At 33.2% G+C, this 27,404-nt stretch overlaps 1 protein-coding gene across 2 annotated transcripts; it reads right to left on the bottom strand.

Moving 5' to 3' along the window:
- Positions 1 to 374: 374 nt before the first annotated feature.
- Positions 375 to 27,404, bottom strand: LOC125664054 (uncharacterized). Of its 2 annotated transcripts, XM_056152704.1 has the most exons (12): positions 27,242 to 27,404; positions 26,648 to 26,696; positions 26,087 to 26,217; positions 22,047 to 22,211; positions 21,360 to 21,406; positions 5,737 to 5,761; positions 5,050 to 5,631; positions 2,670 to 3,632; positions 2,020 to 2,580; positions 1,887 to 1,922; positions 1,190 to 1,765; positions 375 to 1,039 (listed from the first exon to the last, which is right to left on the bottom strand). In XM_056152704.1, the coding sequence occupies exons 2-12, from the start codon at positions 26,689 to 26,691 to the stop codon at positions 1,032 to 1,034; spliced, it is 3,138 nt and encodes a 1,045-aa protein (XP_056008679.1). In that variant the 5' UTR covers positions 26,692 to 26,696; positions 27,242 to 27,404; the 3' UTR covers positions 375 to 1,031. The 2 variants fall into 2 exon arrangements, with proteins under 2 accessions (XP_056008679.1, XP_056008678.1); XM_056152703.1 differs by lacking the exons at positions 21,360 to 21,406; positions 22,047 to 22,211; positions 26,087 to 26,217; positions 26,648 to 26,696; positions 27,242 to 27,404 and adding an exon at positions 11,496 to 11,762.

Below are 27,404 nucleotides of genomic sequence, written 5' to 3' on the forward strand. Positions count from 1 at the left end.
GCTCAGGTGTCTAGGAGGAGCAAGCATCCCCTTGTCGACTGGTCACACCTACTGTGAGTCCTATATCTTGATCAGGTAAATGGAGTATTATTGAGCCAAATCAGTGTGCCAAGAACTGCCTAACAGTCGGTATGAAACAGATATATATAAGTAATCAAAAATTTGACTTAAGTCTATTCTAAGTTTATGGTCTTGAGGACTGATCCCACCTCTGATATGCCCAGGGGGCCGTGTTTGCCCAACTCTTAATATTGTATTCGTTATAGAAGTTATGATATTGATCACTGTTCGTTATATTTACCTTTTATTAATCACTGTTCGTTATCTTCACTTTTTCATTGTATAGCAACAAAATACGAGAAATAAAGTCAATATCAAATATTTGTGATTTTTTTAATTTTGATAAACATTTGTAATGAAATTATAAAAACACTTTGAAAACCATAGAACATTTTTGTAACCAGAAGGTATAAAAATAGCAACATCATATAATACAACACAAGTATCCACACTCAAAGTTAACATATCGTTACGGAATTCTTACATACAGTATCATTTATACAACACATTCTTACATTATTTAGATTCACACTTTCATTTGAAGCTTGTACTATACCACAACAGCTTCAAATTAATCCGTATACCCAGAATGCAATATCACAATTTGCATAGAGTCAAGTATTTCATACCCATAGTCTATTTCCCCAGAGTTCAAAGTAATTTGATTTTTTGATCTTACATGTATTGTTGATATGAAAATAATCGTTCTAAGGAGCGGACGCATGCGCAGTGTCCTTACATAACCGTTTCGTTGACCAGACTATTTCCTCCTCTCCCCGGTAGACTATTATCAGATAGCTGTTGCACATGGCCCTGGGCTATTTATAAGCGCACTGTATCAAATGTGTTATTGGGGAAGTGGAATAAAAAAGAAAACATCAGCCCTGGAACATCTCTGTCATGCCAAGTGCAAGGTTTCCGTTCTGGTAGATACCATTGGTCCCGATTCAAGAGTGCATCTCAGATCTCGATCAGAGCTCTATCAAAATGCCAAAATTTTATACAGGGTGATATCAGGCATTTTTCAAAACATATTGAGTAATCCATTAGAACTTATTGAAAATGAAAATTGCATTCCTTTCTCCCCAAAGTATTATTTTAACAGTAATATAATAAAATATTGACTTACCATCACAGATATTGTACCAAATCTTCTGTTTGATGTTGGGAAGGTCATCGTAATTCGAGATATGGTAGACGTTGTTCTGTTTAAAACCCTCATCACTCATTATTTGTTGGAGCCTATCGCTTTCATATGCAAGACCTTTGCCAATTTTCACGACGTATACTTCTATCCCCTGAATGCTGGCTCTATTTGCTTCTAAGAAGGCTTTTACCGGGTCCTCCAGACCCTCATCTATAAACAAAATGGCAATCTTTTTTGCTCCTTTTCTTCCACCTTTAGCTCGTGAAATCATAGTTTTTCTCAATTTTTTCAACACTGCTGATACATCAGCACCTTTGACCCTTTCCAAAGCGCGGTTAATTTTCTTATTGTGTTTGTACGTGTTAAGGTTAAATCCAGTGAAGTCCTTCTTGCACTCTGGTTCGGTTGACATGACACCTACTCGCACCTTTCGTGGGCTTACATCCACATCCTTCAATAAGTCTTGTATAAAAGCTAAAGTTTTCCGGGTGTTAGTTTTCCCGGCATTTACACTATCCAACATAAACATGAAATCCGCCTCCTGGCGTGAACCACATGCTGAAATTTACAATACATCTACATATTATTTTTTTTTACTTTATTATTCTTATATACATGCATGTATATACTTTAATCTTTCAATCGGTCAAGTCTTCTGAAGAATGTAGAATTTACTTACATTTATCCGATAACGCCTTAACTGAATTCCTATCAACTGAAAGAAAATAAGATCATGTAACTAAACATTTCTCACTGCAATAATTAAGAGACAAAACATATCATTTATACCGAACTGTCTATAAAGAACCTACTTTTGCAGATTTCAAAAGCTAGATTTGCCAGGTTTCCAAACAGGTATCTTGCGGAAGGAAGGTGGTACTGTAGACTTCCGTCCGACGTACCGGATATAGCTTTTAACTCTTCCACTTTGATGTCTCCTAAACCAACAGCTATCAAAATAATCCCAGTGTCCCTTGCCTTTGTTGCCTGCCTCTTTGTTTTATGGATGTATGTTCCAGGACTAGCTGTTATGATGATTCCAATTTGTGTGGCGTCCTTTCTGATTGAACTTCTTCGGAAACCTTTTGTCCTTATGTATCGGATAGCCTCGTTTACTCTACCTCTACCAAAAGTTCTGTTCGTATTATCTAACTTTCCTTCGATATAATGGATATTTTGCGATTCGCCAAGACTTACAATATTACTTATGGCATTGCTATAGGATATTGCACCTATATGGGTACTGTGCTTTAAATGGTTCATATTTCTCGCTAAGGCAGCCACGAATTTAAGTTGTAAATTGAATTCGTAGTTCCGAACGTTGTTTGATGAATCGATAGCTATCATAACATCGTTTTTGTCACCGGAACATGCTGAAACGAGATCACAATATGCATCATTCATGTTTTTATCATCTGTATTTCTGGAAATATCTTTGATTAAAAAACAAAAACCATGATACCTTGTCTCACATATTGTAGTAATGAGGTCGTTGTTGTCGTAGGGATTGTAGTTGTCGTAAGCTTAGTTGTAGGAGTTTCCGTAGTCGTTGGTGTTGTAGTAGGCGTGGTTGTTGTAGCAGGTGTGGTGGTTGTAGTAGATGTGGTGGTAGTTGTAGGTGTGGTGGTTGTAGTGGGTGTGGTGGTTGTAGTAGGTGTGGTGGTAGTAGTGGGTGTTGTGGTTGTAGTAGGTGTGGTGGTTGTAGTAGGCGTGGTCGTTGTAGTAGGCGTGGTCGTTGTAGTAGGTGTTGTAGTTGTAGTAGGCGTGGTTGTTGTAGTAGGTGTTGTAGTTGTAGTAGGCGTGGTTGTTGTAGTAGGCGTGGTTGTTGTAGTAGGTGTGGTGGTAGTTGTAGGTGTTGTGGTTGTAGTGGGCATGGTTGTTTTAGTAGGCGTGGTTGTTGTAGTAGGTGTTGTGGTTGTAGTGGGTGTTGTGGTTGTAGTAGGCGTAGTCGTTGTAGTAGGTGTCGTGGTCGTAGTTGGTGTTGTCGTTGTAGTAGGTATTGTTGTAGTTGTAGGTGTAGTGGTTGTTGTAGTAGGCGTTGTTGTAGTAGTAGGCGTTGTTGTTGTAGTAGGCGTTGTTGTAGTAGTAGGTGTGGTTGTTGTAGTAGGCGTGGTTGTAGTAGTAGGTGTGGTTGTTGTAGTAGGCGTGGTTGTTGTAGTAGGCGTGGTTGTTGTAGTAGGCGTTGTTGTAGTAGTAGGCGTGGTTGTAGTAGTAGGCGTGGTTGTTGTAGTAGGCGTGGTTGTTGTAGTAGGCGTTGTTGTAGTAGTAGGCGTGGTTGTTGTAGTAGGCGTTGTTGTAGTAGTAGGCGTGGTTGTAGTAGTAGGCGTGGTTGTTGTAGTAGGCGTGGTTGTAGTTGGTGTAGTCGTTGTAGTAGGTGCTGTGGTTGTTGTAGTGGTTGTAGTCGTAGTCGTGGTTTCTGGTATTACTACAACATATCAAAATACACAATTAACTTACTTGTTTTAAATATTTAGGAAGTTAGTAAAGAAAAGCTTATACAACATATCTGTAGACGATCGATGAAAAGACAATTTCCCCATCAAACCACCTTCCTAAGTTACCTTTGTGTAAGCAATAATTGGTATTGTTTGCAAACATTTTGGACATCCCTTGTCGACCGGCCACACCTGCCGCGAGTCCTATATCTATATCAGATGAACGGAACAATCCCCAGAGTCAAACCCAGTGTGTAAAGAATAGTCTAACAATAGGTAAGAGATACGTCAGACAGCATCTGACTCTATGACAGGTTGTAAGAGTTTCAACAATCTCGTTTAAAGTCAGTATTTCATAAATTTAATGGACGTTTTAATGATCTGATTTGCAAATGCAACTTTTCATTAAGTTAAATACTGTCGGACGTGTTTCATACCAATTGTTAGACTGTTCATTAGATACTGATTTTGGTTACGGATTATTCTGTTTACCTGACAAAGATATAGGGTTCACGGCAGGTGTGACAGGTTAAAAAGGGATGCTTACCCCTCCTACCTGATTCCCACCTTTGGTATTTCCAGGGTCCGTGATTGCCCTACTCTTAATTTTGTATTCTTATATTTCTTTATAGGATTTATGAAATTGATCACTGGTAGTTATTATCAATTTTTCACCATACAGATTGGTTAAAATGACTTCCTTCCTTATGATTTCAGTTTTATAAACTTTTGATGTAATTCTATATATTAGACACGGAAATCTGAATTAAATGTAAAGGGAAGCAATGGTGACGATGTCAGCGGACGTTGGTAGGCGAAAGTAGCAATTCAGTCCATACGATATAAATTGGTATTAGTAACGATGATCAACCGGTCAATTTGCATTACAACTGAAATTAAATCTCAATATGCAAATTTTTATATGCCTCCAGGTCACTCTTATTTCGCTGTAGAGAAAGTAAGGCGAGAAAAAAATATTTACACAAAGGGTGACAACAAATGCATATAATTACAAAATGTAAAATCACTGATTCTTGTTGAAACACAAATCAAGTAATTGAGGTTAGAGAATAATGAAAGATATTGATATTGTATTATTTCACGGTATTTCGTTATTTGTTCGTAACATAAATAGGTTAGCTAAAATGACATTGGTTTTGTTATTATTATTATTCTTTTAAAAGCAAAACATTGTACTGCTTATGGTATTCTCAAATGTTATATATCTACACAGAAAGCGCTTATCATATTTTTCATCGTCTTCTTCACTGAATGTATCTTTCACACAGAAGAGTTCGTAACTCGAAATTATGTATATATCTTTAATAATTACATCGTATCAGTTTCCTTTTCAGGAGAATGAATACTTGGAGTACTATTTTAATTTTTTTTTAAATATATTTATACCTTCACAGGTACGGACCGCCAATATCTGTTTGATAGACTCCAAGGCTCCAAAATTGTCGATTTTGAAAACATGGTCACTTTCAGGTTTACTAGCAATTCCTTTAAGTTCCCGTGGATTGGTGTTATAACCAATACCAATGGCGAACAGACGGATGCCCCTCCGCTTGGTTTTTGCAGCTTCCCACACAGTCAATAGAACGTTAGAGGACTGGCCATCAGTGACAATAATTCCTATTTTGGCGGCGTGCCCTCTCTCTCGGAATGTGCGTTTAAACATACGTTTGCGCATGTATGAAATTGCTTGAAATGTGTTTGTATCGTACCCCTCCCTTTGTTGTATGTTTTCTAGGGCCAGTAAGAGATCTGTTTTGTCAGTGTAGTCCCCTAGTCCTATTTCCTCTACGACGTCCGTATTGTAGGTCACGACACCAACGCGAGTTGTGTTGATTCCAATGTCGAACATGGCGGTCACATTTTTCACGAAGTTAATCTGTGTTCGAAAATTTGGATTCCATATGCTGTTGGAAGAGTCAAGTAAAACAACGATATCTGCTGGCTTATTTCCACAAAAATACTCATTTTCTGAAAAGAAAATTTAAACAAAAACATTTACATTCGGAAATGGGAAATTGTTTATCTTGTGATATTACTTTATTTCATTAGAAAGTATTTTTCCAGGAAAGTTACCTTTTAAAAGAGTCACTTGACAGATCTGAAAAAAGAACGTATTCTCATAAATCAAAAACAGATATATTAGGGATATATTGTTATCAGATTTCCTTACGTTTCTTGTAATAAAATATAACAAAGAAAATCCATATCTGATTACTTGTAACATTGACGCATGGTGAGTACAATATATTTTAAAGGGGTTACATTTCATTTTGGTTTCAGGGTGTCCTCGTAAGCCTTGGGGCTTTCATGGGTTATCCTTGGTACATTGTATGTATTTATGTATGTATGTATGTATATACCGAATAAACATTTATTTTATTTATTCCGTTTCAGTATACACTCGACAGAATTTATCAAGTATCTTTTCCAGATTTACGTAAAGAAAATACCACTGTTTTACATGTATCCATCTTTCTTAAACAGTTTCTTTCTTTTTTTTAAATTCATTTCAGCTTCATTTTTGATTTTACAAAATATTCAAAGGTAAATTATAACATTCATGGTCATTCGATATCTCATTATAGATTCAAAATCTGATAAATTACATTGTAATTGTATATTTCCATAAATCTTTTTCAATACTTATATGCTGCACATCATTGTTTAAATTATACAACTACCTGAAGTAAAGTTTAATATCATAGTCTAATGCGTGTGAAAATTAACAATTCAATAACATTGTAAGGTGATACTTTTGTATCATTTAAGGTCGCAATTAACTTTAATTGGAATTCAGATAATTCAATAAATATTATGACTTTAATTTTCATAGTCTAATGTTTCCTATTCGTTATAATCTCATAATTCTGGGTTTCCATACAGAAGTTGATTCAGTACTGAAGGCCTTGCTCCACTTTGATTGACTATTTACCGCGGATATTTTTAGAAATACTGGAGATTATATAATGAGTGTGAGCACTCAGACTATAATACCTCATCGTTTTCGATAACATGGCGATACCCCCTACTCATTTCCACCTATCTACTTAATGTTGCTTAAAATAAATATACTAGTATACCACAAAAATTCAGAAGTGTTAGATGATTAATGACACTCAACTTCACAACTTTATTGATGTCAAAACAAACAGTCAAAAAGAAAATTTCGATAAGGTTTTTCTGTTGCACACGATATTATAATATTTCTCTTCATTGAACGACTCAATGGTAAATAAACTACGGCACCAATGATTGGATTTAGCAGTATACACCTGGGAAAGACAGCCGGCGTTTAACACATTTTTGCGCACAGATATTGTTTACTTACTGAATATTGACAAATTTATATATCTGCATAATTTTCATAGCCAGGGTATAAATGTATCAATAATCGATATCTGAAATTGATTTGGGCTCTCCATGTGCTACGCCGTTTAACGCAAACTTCTGTCTTGTTCCCACTTTTCACAAAACCAACAACTTGTTCTCATACACGTGTACATAAGTAAAGTAGATCTTTTATGGGTTTTTTATCTATTTGTTATCAGAATAACCCATTATTTATCAAAATTATCGTCTTGAAAAGTTGTCGATCTAGATCAGAAGGACATGGCGGAGACTGATATAAGATATTGGTAAATAAATCCAATGAACCTCGAAAACCTAGCGCTCATTGTTAAAATTCAAAGTAACAAAATGTTATCTTTAGAATGTAGCATAAACGTTCCAGGGCTATCAGTTCAAACTTATCATAAAACTAGTCGAGGAATTACTCATAGAATTTGTATAAAAATCCAAGGATTTGTAATTTCATCATTTGGCTTTGCAAGTTCTGCGTAATTTAAGTCTTGGCAGTTTGAAAACATATCATTGAATTGGTGCATAAGCATGCAAATATTCATGAATATCACCTCAGCTATCTTTAAAAAAAAGGGTTTAGTGCAGTATGATCTGATCCATTAGTCCTTTAAAAATGAGGAATGTTCCAGGTGGCTCAAGTACACAGAATGGCTCGAGTACACAGAATGGCCTAAGTACAAAGACTACATAGTAACGCGTGTATCAATGTAATAAATACATAATGGGGCGTGTGTCAATGTAATAAATACATAGTATGTGTATCAATGTAATAAATATATAGCATGTCAATGTAATAAATATATAGTATGTGTATCAATGTAATAAATATATAGCATGTCAATGTAATAAATACATAGTGTGTGTGTGTGTGTGTCAATGTAATAAATACATAGTGTGTTTGTCAATGTAATAAATATATAGTATGTGTATCAATGTAATAAATATATAGTATGTCAATGTAATAAATATATAGTATGTGTATCAATGTAATAAATATATAGCATGTCAATGTAATAAATACATAGTGTGTGTGTGTGTCAATGTAATAAATACATAGTGTGTTTGTCAATGTAATAAATATATAGTATGTGTATCAATGTAATAAATATATAGTATGTCAATGTAATAAATACATAGTATGTGTATCAATGTAATAAATATATAGCATGTCAATGTAATAAATACATAGTGTGTGTGTGTGTCAATGTAATAAATACATAGTGTGTGTGTCAATATAATAAATACATAGTGTGTGTGTCAATGTAATAAATACATAGTGTGTGTCAATGTAATAAATACATAGTGTGTCAATGTAATAAATACATAGTATGTGTGTCAATGTAATAAATACATAGTGTGTGTGTCAATGTAATAAATACATAATGTGTGTGTCAATGTAACAAATACATAGTGTATCAATGTAATAAATACATAGTAGGTGTGTGAATGTAATAAATACATAATGTGTGTGTCAATGTAATAAATACACAGTATGTGTGTCAATGTAATAAATACATAGTATGTGTGTCAATGTAATAAATACATAATGTGTGTGTCAATGTAATAAATACATAGTGTGTCAATGTAATAAATACATAGTGTGTCAATGTAATAAATACATAGTGTGTCAATGTAATAAATACATAGTATGTGTGTCATTGTAATAAATACATAGTGTGTGTGTCAATGTAATAAATACATAGCGTGTGTGTCAATGTAATAAATACATATTGTGTCAAAGTAATAAATACATAGTGTGTCAATGTAATAAATACATAGTATGTGTGTCAATGTAATAAATACACAGTATGTGTGTCAATGTAATAAACACATTGTATGTGTATCAGTGTAATAAATACATAATGTGTGTGTCAATGTAAGAAATACATAGTGTATCAATGTAATTAATACATACATGTAGGATCTGTATCAATTTAATAAATACATAAGATAAAATAAATAAACAGAATTTATATAGCGTCTTATATAAAACAAATTACTCTAAGGCGCTTTACAGGGGTAGCGGTGAGGAATGCAACAATAATAAAAAAAAAAAATCACAATTAAATGACAGTATGACATAGAATCTTAAATAAAAATGATGTGTGTCGATGTAATAAATACACATAGTTTGTATCAATTTAATAAATACATAGAATGTGTATCAGTTTAATAAATATATAGGAAGGTAGATTTCGACTGGAGACAGGTGCTATGCACGAGAATTGTCCTGGTACATGACGTTGGATAATGTTGTCGCTCGTTGTGCATATCGATGACGGAATTTCTTGCAAGATATGTTCAGTCATCCACCTCTCCGGAACCCCTCTAGATTATACCCCTCATTATATATCTCTATGACGCCAGCGGTAGTAAAGACGCATTATGATGTCACATTTAAATGTCAAAATACTTAAACCAGTATAAAACTCAGTTGCAATTGAAAAAAATTCGAGAACGAATGTGGAATTGGTTTTATAAATAATTTACTCCGGTATTGTTCTGGACAAAGAAAGTTTAAAGAAGGTGCTGTCCTGGAGGTGGGGTTTTAATGGATGAAGCTTCATAACAGTCATAATTTTAATGTATAAAATCCCTGTATGAGTGGAAGTCGCGCCACACAGGATGAAGTTCTATTACAACGGTAATATGAATAAATGACGCGTAATATGTCTTACAAAAATACAAAACGCAAAATACACGCATAATATCATTCGTAATATCAGTATGGTGTTATTTGAGAGTTTGAAATCGAACGAGATTTAGAATATTTAAAATATATTGCCCAACTATCTATTTTGTATTGCTTGTAGGAGTTATGAGATTGATCACTGTTCGTTATCTTCACCTTGCATTTCCAAAGATTAACCAAATGATAAAATGAATATAGGAAGTGTTTGTCACACTCGAAGACTATCGTCAAACCCAATTAATTAGTACTGCCTTAGGTCGACAATGATTTTCGCGGATAGTAATTTTCAATGTTAGCCTCCACTACATTCAATGTCTATATAATATACACCAATTGATAACTAGCTGCAATTAACAAAATCATACACATTAGACTGATGTTAAACAAGGCTGAAGTCAATGAAAACAAACACTCTTTTTACGATTTTGAAGATGAATGGCTGTTTGTGAACAACTTGTCTATGGTGGTCTATATCATTAGAGAGAAAACAGACAAAACCCACAGGAATGAATAACAACTACACGAGATGAACACTTAAAACATTAAAGAAGAATAGCTGTCGTGTAACTGCCTCGCAGCTTCGCGCTGCTTTTTTTAAACGTATCACCGCCTCGTAGCAATTAACCTCTAAAAACGATAAGAAACCAGATACAGTTTATATAAGTATGTTTTCAGCATTCCAGTCTTAGAGAGATGTCTGACAAAAAGAAACATGGTAGTTGTCTTTTTAATCAAGATAAGCAACACATTATTGATGTAATGATGATATGATATGCCCTTGACATACATGTACAAACCACTTGGCACTCAGTAATCTAGTTTATATATAATATTTATAAAAATGTAACCACAGAAAGGTCGTTTCTAACCATTGCAATTATTTTGAAGTTCTTATTCCAACAGTGTAAAACTTCTCAGATAAATAAAGTTGGTACACACTGTTATAATTAAATTATCATTTGTGATAGTAATCTGTTAATTAACAATATAGAGTTCAAAACGTTTGTTGCATTACTCGGTGAGCATTATATATAATATCACGTCTTAAAAACTCTGCAACAAAGACCAAGTGGACTTTGAAGTTGTTTGCCGAAGGATAAAAGGTATGTATCAAAAGAAACGAAATCGGACTACCTAATTCACGTCAATTTACGTAAACTTTCTAACCTGTATAAACTGTCAAAATCTTAGATGTTTGATTAGTTGCATGATTATTTCAATTTATATTGGAAATATCCCTTTGGTTTTTAAAACAAAAGTAAAATATCATTGCAAACAAAGCTAACAACACCCTTCTTATGAAAATTAAAATAATATATATACATGTATATACACATTGGTGGTACTAAATCGATCAATTTGTCTTAAATTCGAATTGTTTTCCATTCCAGCGAAATATTATGTTTTAATTAATTGTACATTTGTTTTAGAAAGGAATAATTTACGAGTATTTTTAAGCTAAAGCTTACAAGTTCGTGTTCAGTTGTAATTCTATTTGCTGTAGTTTCACAGAGATAGACCGAAATGCCCGTATACAGCAAAAAATTAAGAGACTTTTTTACGTTTGTATTTTATTTTTAGACAATCATTGTCAACAATGAATAAAATACGACATTAATCTTCCTAACATGAATCTTCAAGTAAAATCTGTTACCTAATAATCACTTTTATCATAAGGTCTGGTATCTCAAGTTAGCATGATTAATATAATTAGCTACAGTAAAACAATTATATGTACATTACATTTGTTGTGCGTTCTAACATAAAAAATAAAACTTACCGCCACAGGAACTAGCAGGACCAGCAACGCTACTGGTCTAAGATGTTCCATTGTCAAAGATGACAGATATCAACTCATAAGGTTTATTAATCAACGAACGAATTATCCAAAAACTCTCCGTTTTGAAGCATCTCTCTGGCCTGTCATGTACGAGTGACTTCATTAATGATTAAGAAGTAAGACAGGTGGCCGTAGGCGGAGAACCAAGATGAGGCACCGCAAGGATTCGTGCTGTATCCTCTCTCTTATCACGAGGCTCCCAAGACTGAAAATTTACGAGTTGTTGAAATATGTCAATATTTTTCAAACATTATGTAGTAAGTATTTCATATGCGAGGGAGGTACAAAGCTTTTAATGAAGGAATGGAACTCTTATCACGGGGATTATAATAGGAATTTTTGGGCCATTTAGTCATCAAAAATCATTAGGCATTCACGACTTCAAACTCAAAAACAGCTCTTGGGAGGAATTCCTTAAGATGTGGTTACCTTCAAGAGTGGGGTCTGAGGGTTTGGAATTATGTATCTTAATGAAGCTGTTTGGAAAGCTAAGGAAACATCTGTAAGCCATAAGCGCCATGCCGACAAACTACTGTCTCACCTTTCTGTTTTTTATATTTCGATTACATATTTCGTTATAAATAGAAAATCCGATCTAAGAAAATAGGATTTAAATTGCTAAAAATACGTTGATCAGAAACACAGTATTCCTAGATCGTAGATTTCTGCTGTATTTCGTTGTCCTCTTTAATCTTTGAGTAGTCAAGATTCTTCTTTAAGATAATCTATAGAAAATGTGAATCCTAATGGGTTTTTTTCCTCGACTTTATCAAAACATAATTGTTAATGTACCTTTTGAAAGGACTGGACACAATTTATTAAACAAAGGAAGTTCAGTAATACCACACTTATATAAAAGATAAGTATGTTATAAAATGAACGAGATTTTGGGGAATTATTTTGTAAATATATATAAGTCTATTTTTTCGCAGATCAAAGGAATACCACGGTCATTATTCTGCGATATGCCTTCATACGTAATAACCGATTTATGAGAAATTGATACAAATCTCACTTGCAATTTATACATGTATTTTGCCAATACGTGTACAACAATAGTCGATAACTGATGATAATGGAAAATAATCAATATGGTTGCAAATCAAATTTATAAGCGACTGAAGAATATTTGTCATTCAATATTGATAAATGAAAGGTGAAGATAACAATCAGTGATAAATCTCATAAATTCCATAAATCAATCGTCTGCATTCCGAGATCGATACACATGTAAACAAGCATGTCGCTGCACAGACAGGTCAATCAACCCTCTATCACGTCGGTATAGTTGTCTTGGACTGTGAATTCAACATCAAACTAAATACTTGAAATATTTTTAAATCTCATTTTTGCTTTTCCTCTCACCGTTTTCGTCGGGCAAAAAAGCATGTAGGACTGGTACGTTTCGGAAACTGCTATGGTTTCACGAAGTAACTTAATTTGTAGTTGTATAGCACATGCAGTCGACGTTTTAGATATCTATGATAAAAATGTCTTCCTATAAACAAACTATTCACAAGGTATATCACGCCGAAATCTTGTTTTATTATTATTATTATTATTATATACTAGCTGCAGCGCTTGCAAGTTTCGGCTATTCCAAAATTATGTCAACTTCCGCCCCCCTTTTGCCGAATTTTCGCATTTGAGAGGCAGTAGGCAATGTTTGGTGGTTGATTATAGTCGATAAATAGACTTTATTTCCAGTTCACCATGACGATGCGAGTGGTATGACCTTGTCAGAGTTGCTTCTAAACGGAAAGGGTCTACTTATCAATACATCGAACTTTTCGCCGAAAATTGCACCTGGTAAAAGAGAAAACCAAGACGAGGACGTGATCTACGTGTACAATGTGAATAGTTTGTTTATAGGATTAATGGACTGTATATTGTTTAACGTCCTTCTCGAGAAACTTTCACTTATATTGAGACGTCACCATTGCCGGTGAAGGACTGCAAATTTAAGCCTATGCTAGGCGCTTATTGCCTTTGAGCAGGGAGGGATCTTTGTCGTGTCACACCTGCTGTGACACGGGGTTTCTTTTTTTCTTTTTTTTTTTCTTTTTTTTTTTTTTTTGGTCTCATCCGAAGAACCGCCCCATTTTATTATAGATATTTTTTAAAACGTCGACAAGCTGTGTGCTTTGTAGGTAAATGATCGGATGTGTATTTCTGAGCCATACTAGAATAAAAATGTCATGGCTGATGCAGGATAACCTTCTCAGTCTCGAAACGTTGTTTAAAATACATGTATAAAAACCTTGGCTTTTGCATTTCAAAACAAACATTTTTCGACCTCGAAGCTTATCCTGCAACATCCACGAAAAGGCGAGCTTGATTTCTTAATTTAATTTTACTTCAATATAACAGATAATTCAATATATAAGCGGCTTAAATAGATGTGTAGTAGACCACAAATATATACCTTTGCTATGAAAAGACTATAACCTTGACATAAACACAAGAACTGCGATACCTACTTTTCTGTGTATTAAAAGTCTCTAGTTGTTGCATACAAAATATCACAGCTCAGCGTGTTCAATGAATTCGAGAATAATTTATCATGAATTGATTTTTTTTTACTTCCACTAATTCGTTTTGAGTTCATTGGTATCTAGTTATTTGAATATAGTAAAGGAAAAAACTTCAATTGAATTCATGAATGTTTTGAGGTCCATGCAAATTGTCTTTAAAGATCATTCGTGTAACATTATCGTGTCATGTAACAAAATTTTGTATTTTTTTTTTCTATGAAACTCAATGATATATGGAATTTCTCCTGTGAAAAAGAATTTGGAGGAATTTAAAATGAGAGTCCTCATTCTAGTACCTTCGCGCAAGCCCGGAACTCGGTATCCACAGGACATGGATTTCATAATAGTAGAGACAACAGTATACCCGGAACTCGGTATCCTCAGGACATGGGTTTCATAATAGTAGAGACAACAGTATACCCGGAACTCGGTATCCTCAGGACATGGGTTTCATAATAGTAGAGGTGACAGTGTTTTAAAATTATTTTTTAACGCGCTTCATTGAGCATGATGGCGTGAAACGTTGCAGTGAATATCATATTTTTAACGCGGAAGTTTATTTATCAAGTGCCTTCATGACAATTGTATCGATATATGCTCTCTGGGAGAAGAATCCGAAAAGTTTGTTGCTGTTTTTCATTATTAATCTAGTTTTTTTCGCATCCTTTTGTATGTTTCTATATATTTACAATTAACTATTTTTAAATCGATATATATATATATATATATATATATATATATATATGATCTGTATTGATATGGTTACATGGATAGTCTTCATAATATTTAACATTTCCCGCTTTTTTCTTCAGAAAGAAATGAGTTGCTGTTGAACTCTTTATACACACTCACTAACGTATAAATAACTGGGTTATGTGGGGGTGTGGGGGTGTCAATAAATGTGAAATAATCTTTTTTTATTCATTTTAATTTTTATTTATTCATAATCATACGAAAAAAACAATTTGGTTAAACGTCTTGATTTTATTAGTAAGATATTACTAGTATTCATCTCTCAAATATACAAGTAAAATATGAATGATTTGTATCTTTTATCACCTGTATAGGATAGAGTCCTCGAGTATATTCCTTTCATTTGTGTTCTGTGAGTTTTTATTTATTCATTTACTAATTTGCTTTGTTTTGTTGGGTTTTTTATTGGGTTTTTTTTTTTTTTTTTGTTAATTTCTTTCTTTTTTTTTTTCTTTTTTTTTTTTTTTTTGGTTATTGGTTATCTTTGTTTTTCTTTTTTTTTTTGTAAGATATGTACAAATTATAAATTAAACATTTCCTATCAAATTTATGTAGGATAAGATATTCTTTATTTCCTCCAATGTATTGGAAAGTTATGAGTAATTGATAACTAGAATTGAACATTATACAATTGAATACGAATACGAACAGATATAAACAAACATAATTGTATATGTACAAAGTTATATTTTACGACAATCAAATATACAGAGATTGTTTAATTTGAAAACATAATTTGAAACAAATTGAATTACCGTACATGGACCTTTTTCCATTTATCATGAGATAAATTCCCAAACCTAGTACCATTGATGCATCCCAAAAGAGAAATATATTGTGTTTCAATACTTTGACTTTCAAAATTAACATATTCTTCAAGGTCTAACAAATCTAATATATTTTCTAGTAGATGTTCTCTTCCTGATAAAACATTGAAGCAACTGAGCATTACATGCATGTTATAATTTGAAACATTCTTACCACACAAAGTACATTCTTTTGAAACTGTTTTTATAGAGGTAAGTTGCAAGAGACAATTAATAAACAATCGTTGACCAGGATTTTCATTAAGGATACACCAGCTATGACTTGGTCTTAATTTACAATGAATTTTCATAAACAGTGACATGTGTTGACATTTTGCATTATGCCATATTCTTTCTTCTACCAAAAATACACTTGTACAAACTAATTTTGAAAATGATTATTTATCAAAAACAATATCAGCATAGTCAGAAAATACATTAGACTTTTCGTATTTTGTCAGAGTATCCGTAATAATTTTTGTCACGAGAAACTTTTCAGCAACATAGACATCTGAGATAAATCTATATAGGTTATTGTGAGTAGAGTTTTGATTTGCTCTATCCAGTCTACCGAAAAATAATTAACTACATTTATCAATATAATCCTTTTATAGTCCATAAACCTAGGTTTGCAATACACAAAAAAGATGGAGAATACTTTGAAAACCATTATATTATTCTAAAAAAAAAATGTATTTGGATATATTCAACTTTGTTCAGGTCTTCTTTAGATAATGCTCTCCATAACTCATAAGAATAGAATGCCGACGGTAACACAATCCTTTTCCAAATTTTAGCTGAAACTATTATAGGATGAATCTGAAAACTGTTCACACCAATTGTATACAAGGAATGTATTTTACTTCTTGCAGCCTTGCACGCTCGATCTGTCAATTTGTCACATTTCATGTTTGCTTGAAGCAGACAACCTGCATATGACATTATCACTATACGGTATATGATCATTGAATAATTTCATTTTATATTTTACAAATGAAAGTGGAGACTCATTTAAAACTCTAAAAACACCTTTACATGGATTGTAATGAAGTCTCCATTTGTATGCATAACGCTCAACAATAACCAAAAGACTTTACAGAGAGCGAGGCGAATTAGCAAAACGGTGCCATTACAATGGATTATGAAACCATACAAGAACTGGTTAGTTTATATATATATATATATATATATATATATATATATATAATCCAAATAGAAAGAGTTGATATCACACAGTCAAAATAATTCAATAAAAAAATCAGGAAAATATACAGTTCCAAAATATATTTAAATCACTAGCGCTTTCTGGATTTTAACATCCATCCTCAGGTGAATACAAATTTTAAATAACATACAAAGTTGTTTATCTTAGAGACGTCTATTGTGACGTCATGATAGTCTTTGCGAGGAGGGAATACATACATGACGTCATAATACAAAAAATTCGGGAAAGGTGACTTGGACAAAATAAGCATGAACATTAACATGATAAAAGTTGATGAATTAAAAGGTTTAACAATCAGAATTGATTAAAGTTTGTTTAGTTTAGGAGAAAACAGTTTAATGAAATAATTTTCTTTAGCAAGTCTCATGGATGTTGATTCTGCTTTAAGTTTATAAAATGGAAATACGCTGTAGTTGCCTCTAGCACAGTTGTCAAAGTGTTCGCTGCATGGGGTATTTCTTGTACTGGGATCGTTAATTTGTTGGCGATGGACACGCATCCTCGCTGTTAGTTGTGTTCCGGTTTGTCCAATATATTCTTCGCCACACCCGTTGCAAATAATGCAGTATAGTAAGTTTTTCGACTTGCATGACATGTTATCATTTACAGTAAAATATTTTCCGCATTTAAAAGTAATAGAAGGTCCTGTTTTTATCATGTTAATGTTCATGCTTATTTTGACCAAGTCACCTTTCCCGAATTTTTTGTATTATGACGTCATGTATGTATTCCCTCCTCGCCAAGACTATCATGACGTCATGACGTCACAATAGACGTCTCTAAGATAAACAACTTTGTATTCATTATTTAAAATTTGTATTCACCTGAGGATGGATGTTAAAATCCAGAAAGCGCTAGTGATTTAAATATATTTTGGAACTGTATATTTTTCTGATTTTTTTTATTGAATTATATATATATATATATATATATATATATATAATTATATAATTATGATATATTCAATAGTGAAAAGGATTGGACAACAGGCTATAAGCCTATAAACTATCTCGACATAATATGAATAATTACAAAGTTATTATGAAACAGATATATATAGAGAGAGAGAGAGAGAGAGCAGAGCATATATATATATATATATATATATATATATATATATATATATATATATATAATCCAGATTGAAAGAGTTGATATCACACAGTCAAAATAATTCAATAAAAAAGCAAGAAAATATGCAGTTCCAAAATATATTTAAAGATATTTTGGAACTGCATATTTTCCTGCTTTTTTATTGAATTATATATATATATATATATATATATATATATATATATATATATATAATAACCGTGGTTTCATCATCCATTGCAATGGAAGAATGCACTACATGTAGCCGCCTCGGTGGTCTAGAGGTTAGAGCGTTCGCCCCCATGCGGAAGGCCGGGATTAGAATCCCAGCCACGATAGACCTAAGTCGTTAAAACAGGTAATGACAGTTCCATCGCCAAACGCTCGACATCAGGTGTGAATGCCACGGGTCCTCGGAGATGACCTTCAAAACGGATGTCCCGTGTCACAGTGGGTGTGGCACACTAAAGAATCCTCTCTTTTCAATGGTCGTAAGCGCCAAGCAAAGGCTTAAATTTGAAGCCCTTCATCGGTCTGGGTGACGTCTCCATATGAGTGAAAAATTCTCGAGAGAGACGTTAAACAAGATACAATCAATCAATCGATCAATACATGCATTTTCAAAGGGCACCAAAAAAGAAATACAGTGTTATTTTTAATATTGGCTTAAAATATGTTTGAAACCACTCTTATCAAATATCTTAAGATTTTGGGTAAAAACAATATGAAAACAACTTACCGTTTTCCATTACATTTCAAAATGGAACAGAATTTCATAAAAACCTTCCAGCATTAAACTTGCGTTTCTATCATTTTTTTTTTTTTTTTAAATGATTTAATAATTTATCAAAGATGACACTTTCCCATATCAAATTTTCAACAAGATATCGGATTTGAACACATTTGCTTGATTTTGACGAATAGCAATCAGTTGGGACGGATTTCATGACTAATATATTACAACGGACGGACATGAACTGCTTAAGATCACGTGGACGTGGGTGCTTGATAACACAGAAAAAGAACACGGTTTTGAATTGCTTTTAAAATTTTGATTTCACGATTAATAAGTATAAACTTTTCAGAGAGCAGGAAAAAATCACAAACCTAATATACAGGAATAATTGTGAAAGCCTGCAATTCATCTAATATAATACTAATGGGTACAAATATCAGAAACCCCATAGATTTTATAACATATTTCTTGAATTAACTTAGATGAACCACGGTATGTTGATCACAATTATGAAGGCGGAAGGCCGTATCTTAATTCACCTTGTGCAATCGTGTATCGATCATTACAGGTTTTATAATATAACTCTGAAATTCTATAACGGATTGAGAACTCTGTTAATCATAAAGAAAAGCACAACCATGTGAAAACAAAGCATATTTCAGACTCTAGCTAGGCAATATCTATGGCAGATCTGAATGTTGATGTCTATAAATAAAACATCGGATATTCTGTTCCCACTAATACCGTGCCAAGAGGAAATGCAGGAAGTCTGGAACAGTATAACAAAACCGCAAAAATTTGAAATTCAATAACAGCTCTCATCTCATTTATAAAACAAATGCATACACAGAATGTTATCAGAGTATCCTTGCAATTTAAAAACATAGGCTCTCATGCCTGCTTTTATAACACTGAGTTGGTCGATGTGTAGATGATACAATTCAGATTTCTGTTTCTCGAGAGAAATTGAATGAAACGAAATATAGATGACATATCCCGGGTGACGGTTGGGGCCAGGGTCCATTATAATTATATGGAAATGCGTGATTAAACTGTTACAGTAGAGAATTTCTTACCTTGAAATTTCGATTATTTGATATAAAATGTAAACAATTTTGGAGGTTTTACTGGTTCTTGTCAAATTAAAAATAAATTTTTGGCGGTTTTTTATCGGTTCTTGTCAGATAAAGAGTATATTTTCTGTTGCCTTGTCTTCATTGTTAATAAATGTCGAGTCTCCTCTATTCTGGGAATTCCTGATTACTCTATTCTGGGAATTCCTGATTACTCTATTCTGGGAATTCCTGATTACTCTATTCTGGAAATTCCTGATTATGTCGAGTAATGATAACTCAAGACTTTCCATTTGAGATTTGAACCATCTCTTTTATTTACTTCCGTTGTCAATGGTGATTGTGATGACCATGCCCGGCAGCGTCTGGGTGGACCTGTATGACATTAAAGAAAAACGGTTCAAAAAAAATTAAACACTACATAAAATAATTTTATCATTTTATCCCGAAGCAAGAATACGCCAATCGATTGTAAACCCTGCTCAACAGATAAGAAAGTCCTGAATGGAACACAATTGTTTGACCTTGAGACAAAGTTGATAGATTAAAACATACATGCTGTCTGACTGAGATACATTCACATACCAAATTCATTTAGGTGAGGTCAAGAGATATTTACGTTATGGAATAGATACAATGCATAGTATGACATACAATGTTGATTTGACCCTAGTTACGGGTCAAGATAGTACACAACAAACCAACTTGCGATGTCTTCTCAAAACATCATACCATACAAATGAGAGTGCATGGCGTGTAGTGTGTCAGATTAATAGAAGTTGGAGTCCTTCGGAGATTTAAAACAAAAACAAAAAACAATTTGTTTACTATATTCGCAAATTAAACTCAATTTAAATGTTGCAATGGTGTCTTCATAAAACGTAGGTTTGATAACTTGCAAGAGGGACTTGTTCATGAGAGCAGCTGCAGACAAAGATCTATTGGGCACCTTGGTGGTGGATGCGTTCTCGGAACACTCTTGCTCTCTTAGAATATGTAGTCATGGAAACATTGATGAACTTACATGATGTAGTCATAGAAACACTGATGAACTTACACGATGTAGTCATAGAAACACTGATGAACTTACATGATGTAGTCATAGAAACACTGATGAACTTACATGATGTAGCCATAGAAACACTGATGAACTTACATGATGTAGCCATAGACACACTGATGAACTTACACGATGTAGTCATAGAAACACTGATGAACTTACATGATATAGCCATAGAAACACTGATGAACTTACATGATGTAGCCATAGAAACACTGATGAACTTACATGATGTAGTCATAGAAACACTGATGAACTTACATGATGTAGTCATAGAAACACTGATGAACTTACATGATGTAGCCATAGACACACTGATGAACTTACATGATATAGCCATAGCAACACTGATGAACTTACATGATGTAGCCATAGACACACTGATGAACTTACACGATGTAGCCATAGAAACACTGATGAACTTACATGATGTAGCCATAGAAACACTGATGAACTTACATGATGTAGCCATAGAAACACTGATGAACTTACACGATGTAGGCATAGAAACACTGATGAACTTACATGATGTAGCCATTCGGTGAATTCCGCAGAAGTCACAGTGTTATCATCTGTAAATAATGTAAATCTGTTACACAACAAACTTTGGACTAGAGTTCAAACTGAAACTTACTCGTAAAGATGAATGAGGAAATAGCACGTTTTTCTATTTATACTTCTCGTATGTCCAGGAATACATGTTTTCTCGATTTTTAAATATGTATTCTTTATAGGACTTATTATATTCAGTGTTTTAATCAAGGCAGGCTACTGACGAACAAGTTGATGATACAGGGGTTTCAGCAGTATCATTTAAATTCAGCATTTCGCAAATTCTGTGGTCTTTATAATGAATATAACCTATCATTGGGTCATATGCTGTCTGACGTGTTTCATACCGATTGTTAGGCCGTTTATGGCACGCTGATTTTGACTACAGATTACTCCGTTTACCTTATCAAAATATATGGCTCACGGCGGGTGTGACCGGTCGACAGGGGATGCTTACTCCGCCTAGGTACCTAATCACATCTCTGGTACAGCCAGGGGCCCATGTTTGCCCAACTTTTTATTTTATATATGAGATTGATCACTGCTCGTTATCTTCACCTTTCATTGATCACTGTTCGTTATCTTCACTTGTTCAATAACCATTACTATTGAAGATAATTGCCATGTCCACTACGACTTGGACCTGTGTCGGTGACTTACTGTTAATGTCCATTGCCATATGATGCATCACTAGATCGTCTTTACTCAAGCATTGGTCACTAGTTATGTCCAGGTGAGAGAACATGTTCTCTGAAGCATGATGGTCGTCATGGTAGTCATGACTCCACTGGTGCACAAACTCATGGCTGCTGACACAAGAGTTTCCTGTAAAGCAAATTATATATACCAAGTTGCCGTACATGGATACAAACTCGCAGCTATGCATTTTTATGAGAGGTAAAAGGCCTCGTTCGCATTAATCCTGTAAAAACATTCCATAGAGGGTGTTCAGGGTTTGTCAGATAAAATGTGGGTTTTTTGTGAACACATGTATATATCTATTAATTTGTTAATTGATTTTTCATTAACAACCTTATTAGTCATCGTGTACTTTTGTCTAGTGATGATTGAATGTGGATTATTTATGTAGCAATATTCTATTGTCACCTGCATATGGTGTTGATTTGATACCCAAGAGCATGCTCTTTGTATAATCAGTTTTTAAAATCGAGGTAGGCTACTGACAAATAAATCGATGTTACAGGGGTTTTAACAGTATTTACAAATACAACCTTTCATTGGGTCAAATGTAGCTGTAGAACTGTAGCTCTCTGAAAAAAATATTTTGACGGAACAGAGAGCTACAGTTCCACCCCTAATAAAAACCTTCGATTTACAGCGCACAAAAAGCTGTGCACGGTTGAGACCTGATATCGTTGTATTCTTGTGTTGCTGTCTCATAAATTTAATATTTAAAAAAATTCTTAACATATCTTCCTACTATAGTTGTGTCCAAACATACCTTCAAATATTCATTAAAGCCCCATACGACCCGAAAACTCCCAGCTTCAAATAATTTCGTTTGTTGACGTAGCCATGTTAGGTAGCCTGGTCAATACAGTTCTGCAGCTAGGTCAAATACTGTCTGGCGTGTGTGATACCAATTGTTAGACCGTTCTTTACATACTGAATTTGATAACGTATTTCAGCGTTGACCGGTCGACAGAGGATGCTTACTCCTCTTAAGCAACTGATCCAACCTTTAGTATGTTCAGGGGTCTGTATTTGCCCTACTCTTAATTTTGTTTTTATAAGAATTATGAGATTGACGTTCGCTCTTTATCTCTATCTTTTCATGTAGTAATGCAATTAAATATATTCATATGGAAATGATATCAATTTCAATTTCTTGAACATCTTTTGATCTAGAAGGCTGGGTGTCGTTTCGTAAACTCTAGTAGGCAGTTTCGATGTTTTGAATTTATTATTCATATAGCTAAACAATTACTGACATTTTCTTGGTTATTTATGACACTTTAACTATTTTCGAATACAATATTTACCACACCCTCTCTGCTCGGTCAATATTCTACTTCTCGGGTAGCTAAAACATCATATTCACCTAAAATTGCCAATTGTACGATATTTTTGGTTTTGTTATACCACGACAATTTTGCAAAAAAAAATATACGAAACGGAACTTTGCATTCAATAAAGTAGGATTATCAATTGGAAAGATGATATCCGAGGTGTGAACTAATACATGATGATAGCACTGAAAATGGCAGTTTTGTGCCAAATAAGTTTTGCTGTACTGAAGGTTTCTAAACGATTACAACAGAGTTATACAACTGTAAATCATAGTTGAAATCATTAACTATATCAAGGGTCTACCCTGTAATTCACAATCGTAAACTATTCGTTATGCAGTTGTATATTTCATCTGTATGTGAATATTTCCTATGCATATGAATTTCTCTATGCTGTAAAAGTGGTATATTTACGCTTGGGGGAAATTTACACTAATTACACGTTCACGTAATAAGCACTTAAATTTCCGCCACGCGTATAGTTATAAATATTTGATATAATATATATTATACACTGTATTCAGTTACCGGGTATTTTCCCACACGCGTAATGTTGGACGTGGAAAAACGCATACTTAACCCCAGCGTAAATAATTACTTTTACAGTACATCCTTTGAACGCTGCATTGTAGGTTATGGATGACGTTCTGCACCATGTGACAAAAACATTACATCTTTACGTGTTCTTACTGAGCACAAAACGCTATGTGACTGTCATCACTACTGGACTGAAAAAAGTACTGAGCGTATCATGTTTGCTGATAATTACTTCATTGTATTGTTGGTACTGCTAAATTCTGATAATTACTTATATTTATACTGTTGGTACTGACAATTTATGTTGGTGCTGAGAATTGCTGATATTTACTGTGGTTAGTACTCTAGGTTCTGATATTTACTGATAAGTGATGAGGAAAATACTGTCGGTACTGAGAATCAATGATATATCACTGTTTTATATACTGTGGCTATAAGTCCCCTTGCAGGAGGTTAGAAAATGGACCGGGGCAAAGTAAACATGATAAACTTGGTGTTGAATGACATTCTATTTTCAAAAATAATTTTCATGATATGCATGTTGTTTTTCAGAACAACGATACCTAACACTAATGTATGTTCATGAGAAAACCTGGATTTGAATTAGTGATCTAAAAAAAAAATATTATTTTTTTTTATTTTTTTTTTTTTTTTTTTTTTTTTTTTTTTTGCATTGAATACAATAATTTTATCAACTGCAGTCTATAGTTTCTGTAATTTGATTTATGATTGAAAATATTTACATTTCTAATGTCTTTTCTTTGATATCCTTACCAATTATAATCACGACCATTTCCTCATAAATGCGCTGTAGTTGTGAAAAATGCGCGTATGAATCTTGATAAATATAGTTCATTTGTTTTAACAGCTGGAAATTCCGACAGAAATGAAAGTAGAATGTAAATATTATAAAAAAAATATATTCCAATTCTGAAATAGATTATGGTTACACATTTGATGAATAATGCCAGCGTGAAGCGTCACAGTTCGTATACTCATGTATTTTCAAAAATGAAATTTATGTCTTAAATATGAATAATTGTTCACGATTCCAGGCCAGAAAAAACGACTGGTTCATCAAAATTTTATTTTGCGGTTCAGATAAGCTGGGATCTCGCATCTGGAATGGCTTTGACTCCTTAAATACAAAACTATAATAAGTGTATTTTTATGGGATATAAGATAGTTTGTGTATGGTGAGGATTTAACTGATTAAATGACAACACGTTATTCTAAATACCAACAGCTGTGATTGAAATAAACTACATGATTTTTCTATGAAGCTATTACTATACCTAAGTATAATACATTTTCTAAAGTTGTTATCATTATTATGGACATAATGCATCCAACACCTTCAATTATTGCCTTGAAAGGGTTGTTTTACAATTAATTATTCATGTTTGGTAAATATGATGCTAAACTGAGAAAAATATCACTAATTGTTCTATTACATGATTGAATGATTTAACTACCAGAAATTTTCGAGTTTTCCTTCAAAGCTAATGAAAAAATTTCTAACTGAAATTAAAGCATTGTTTAGTCACATTTTCATTATGTAACCTATATATATATCCTGAAAAGAAAAATCTTGAAGTTGTAGTTATAATGGTCTAGGATACGATACCTGACCATCCATTTTGTATATACTCGTAGATGCAAACCAAAAGTTATTATAGACGCGAGTTTTTGTTATGACTAAATGATTTTAAACATGGAAGCCGGCTACTAGAACATGTAAACATACGAAACCTGATCGGTCATCTTTAGATCGGGTTCAATGTTAATCTAATTCAACATTACTAAAAAGTTCGTGATAGAAGCTATAATACAATAGGCCTACCAAGTAGCATAGACATATATGAATATTTTATATGTGTCTCTACAAGTAGAGACAAAGGTTTCATAGAACGACCAAAAAATAATAATCGTATCAATTTGGGAATTCCTGATTTATTTTTAGCCGGATGTTTTGGAATCAAATATATTCAACTGGATGGCACGTGCAGGTCAAAATAACATTTCAATTTCTCTAGTTTGTTGGACCTCAGCCAATCTAAAGCATCATATATATATATATATATATATATATATATATATATATAATGGTACTGTTTTGTAACGACAACCTACCGTCGTGGTCATAGTGTACAACAAATTCGTTGTTCATTTCGTCTACAGTTAAATTTCCATCAGCGTTTTGGTCCATCTTTGCGACGACCATCTGGGCGATCTGGTCCAATGTCAGGCCATGATGGTTAGCCCTTAATAAGCATAAAAAGGCATGTGCTAGGATTTGATTCTATTGTATTTAGGGGATATTATTACTAGAACCATGGGAGTGATTTATGTCATTGGCGAAGCCGATTTTATAAAAATTAAATAATTATTTATGGACATATGTTATTCACTTTAACCCACTAAGCTAATCAAATACTGTAGGCAATTGATACATTTGACAATCACGTGTTTACAGCGTGGGTTGTCTCTACCAAAATGAATGTGATCTACAATATGTCCTAATACAGTCACTAAACAGAGAGTGGTAAATATTTTATTAACACTTCTCTCATACTGGACGTGTTTTAATGATATATGACGAGAATCCAATGACAAACTGCTAAATTGATAATAACATATATCCTGCTGAAATCACCTAGTTGTGCATCATGGAATTATATTAGAATTACTCACGCAAATACTACTCCAAGACACAAAACTGCCAGGCAGAACTTCATATTGTCTGCCAAAAAAAACAAAAAAACACTTGATATTTTACATATGACAAATTTACTATATAATTAATCTATTTGATAAAACTTTGAACGTGACGTGAATGCTCTCTTATATATATTTTTCCATTCTATTTTTTTTTTAGGTTTTCTCACTTGTTATTTGTTCTACAAACACTAAGCATTAATTTTTATATACGTACATTAATTTTTATATACGTACATTAATTTTTATATACGTACATTAATTTTTATATACGTACATTAATTTTTATATACGTACATTAATTTTTATATACGTACATTAATTTTTATATACGTACATTAATTTTTATATACGTACATTAATTTTTATATACGTACATTAATTTTTATATACGTACATTAATTTTTATATACGTACATTAATTTTTATATACGTACATTAATTTTTATATACGTACATTATTTTTTATATACGTACATTAATTTTTATATACGTACATTAATTTTTATATACGTACATTAATTTTTACATACTTAATATTTTCTTTGGAAACGTATTTGAACTACCTACCTTCCTATTTAACTAGAACTAGAAACCTATCACTCTCACAGTCTGTAAAAGAACTTTATAGTCTTGGAACCTATCTGTAGTCACCTTCTACAACGACAGATGACCTGTTGCATGACTATCAGTTATGTCGACCTTGTAATCAGTCACACCTTCAGACGTGTGC

The sequence above is a fragment of the Ostrea edulis genome, chromosome 1 (assembly GCF_947568905.1).
Source record: "Ostrea edulis chromosome 1, xbOstEdul1.1, whole genome shotgun sequence".
NCBI classification, from domain to species: Eukaryota; Metazoa; Mollusca; class Bivalvia; order Ostreida; family Ostreidae; genus Ostrea; species Ostrea edulis.

Bases quoted from the DNA above. Each gene is read 5' to 3' on its own strand.
- LOC125664054 (XM_056152704.1), bottom strand. From the start codon at position 26,691: ATGAAGTTCTGCCTGGCAGTTTTGTGTCTTGGAGTAGTATTTGC. The intron at 26,218-26,647 runs GTGAGTAATTCT...ATGCTTATTAAG, and splicing joins TGTCTTGGAGTAGTATTTGC to GGCTAACCATCATGGCCTGA. The intron at 1,766-1,886 runs GTAAGTAAATTC...TGTAAATTTCAG, and splicing joins TAAGGCGTTATCGGATAAAT to CATGTGGTTCACGCCAGGAG.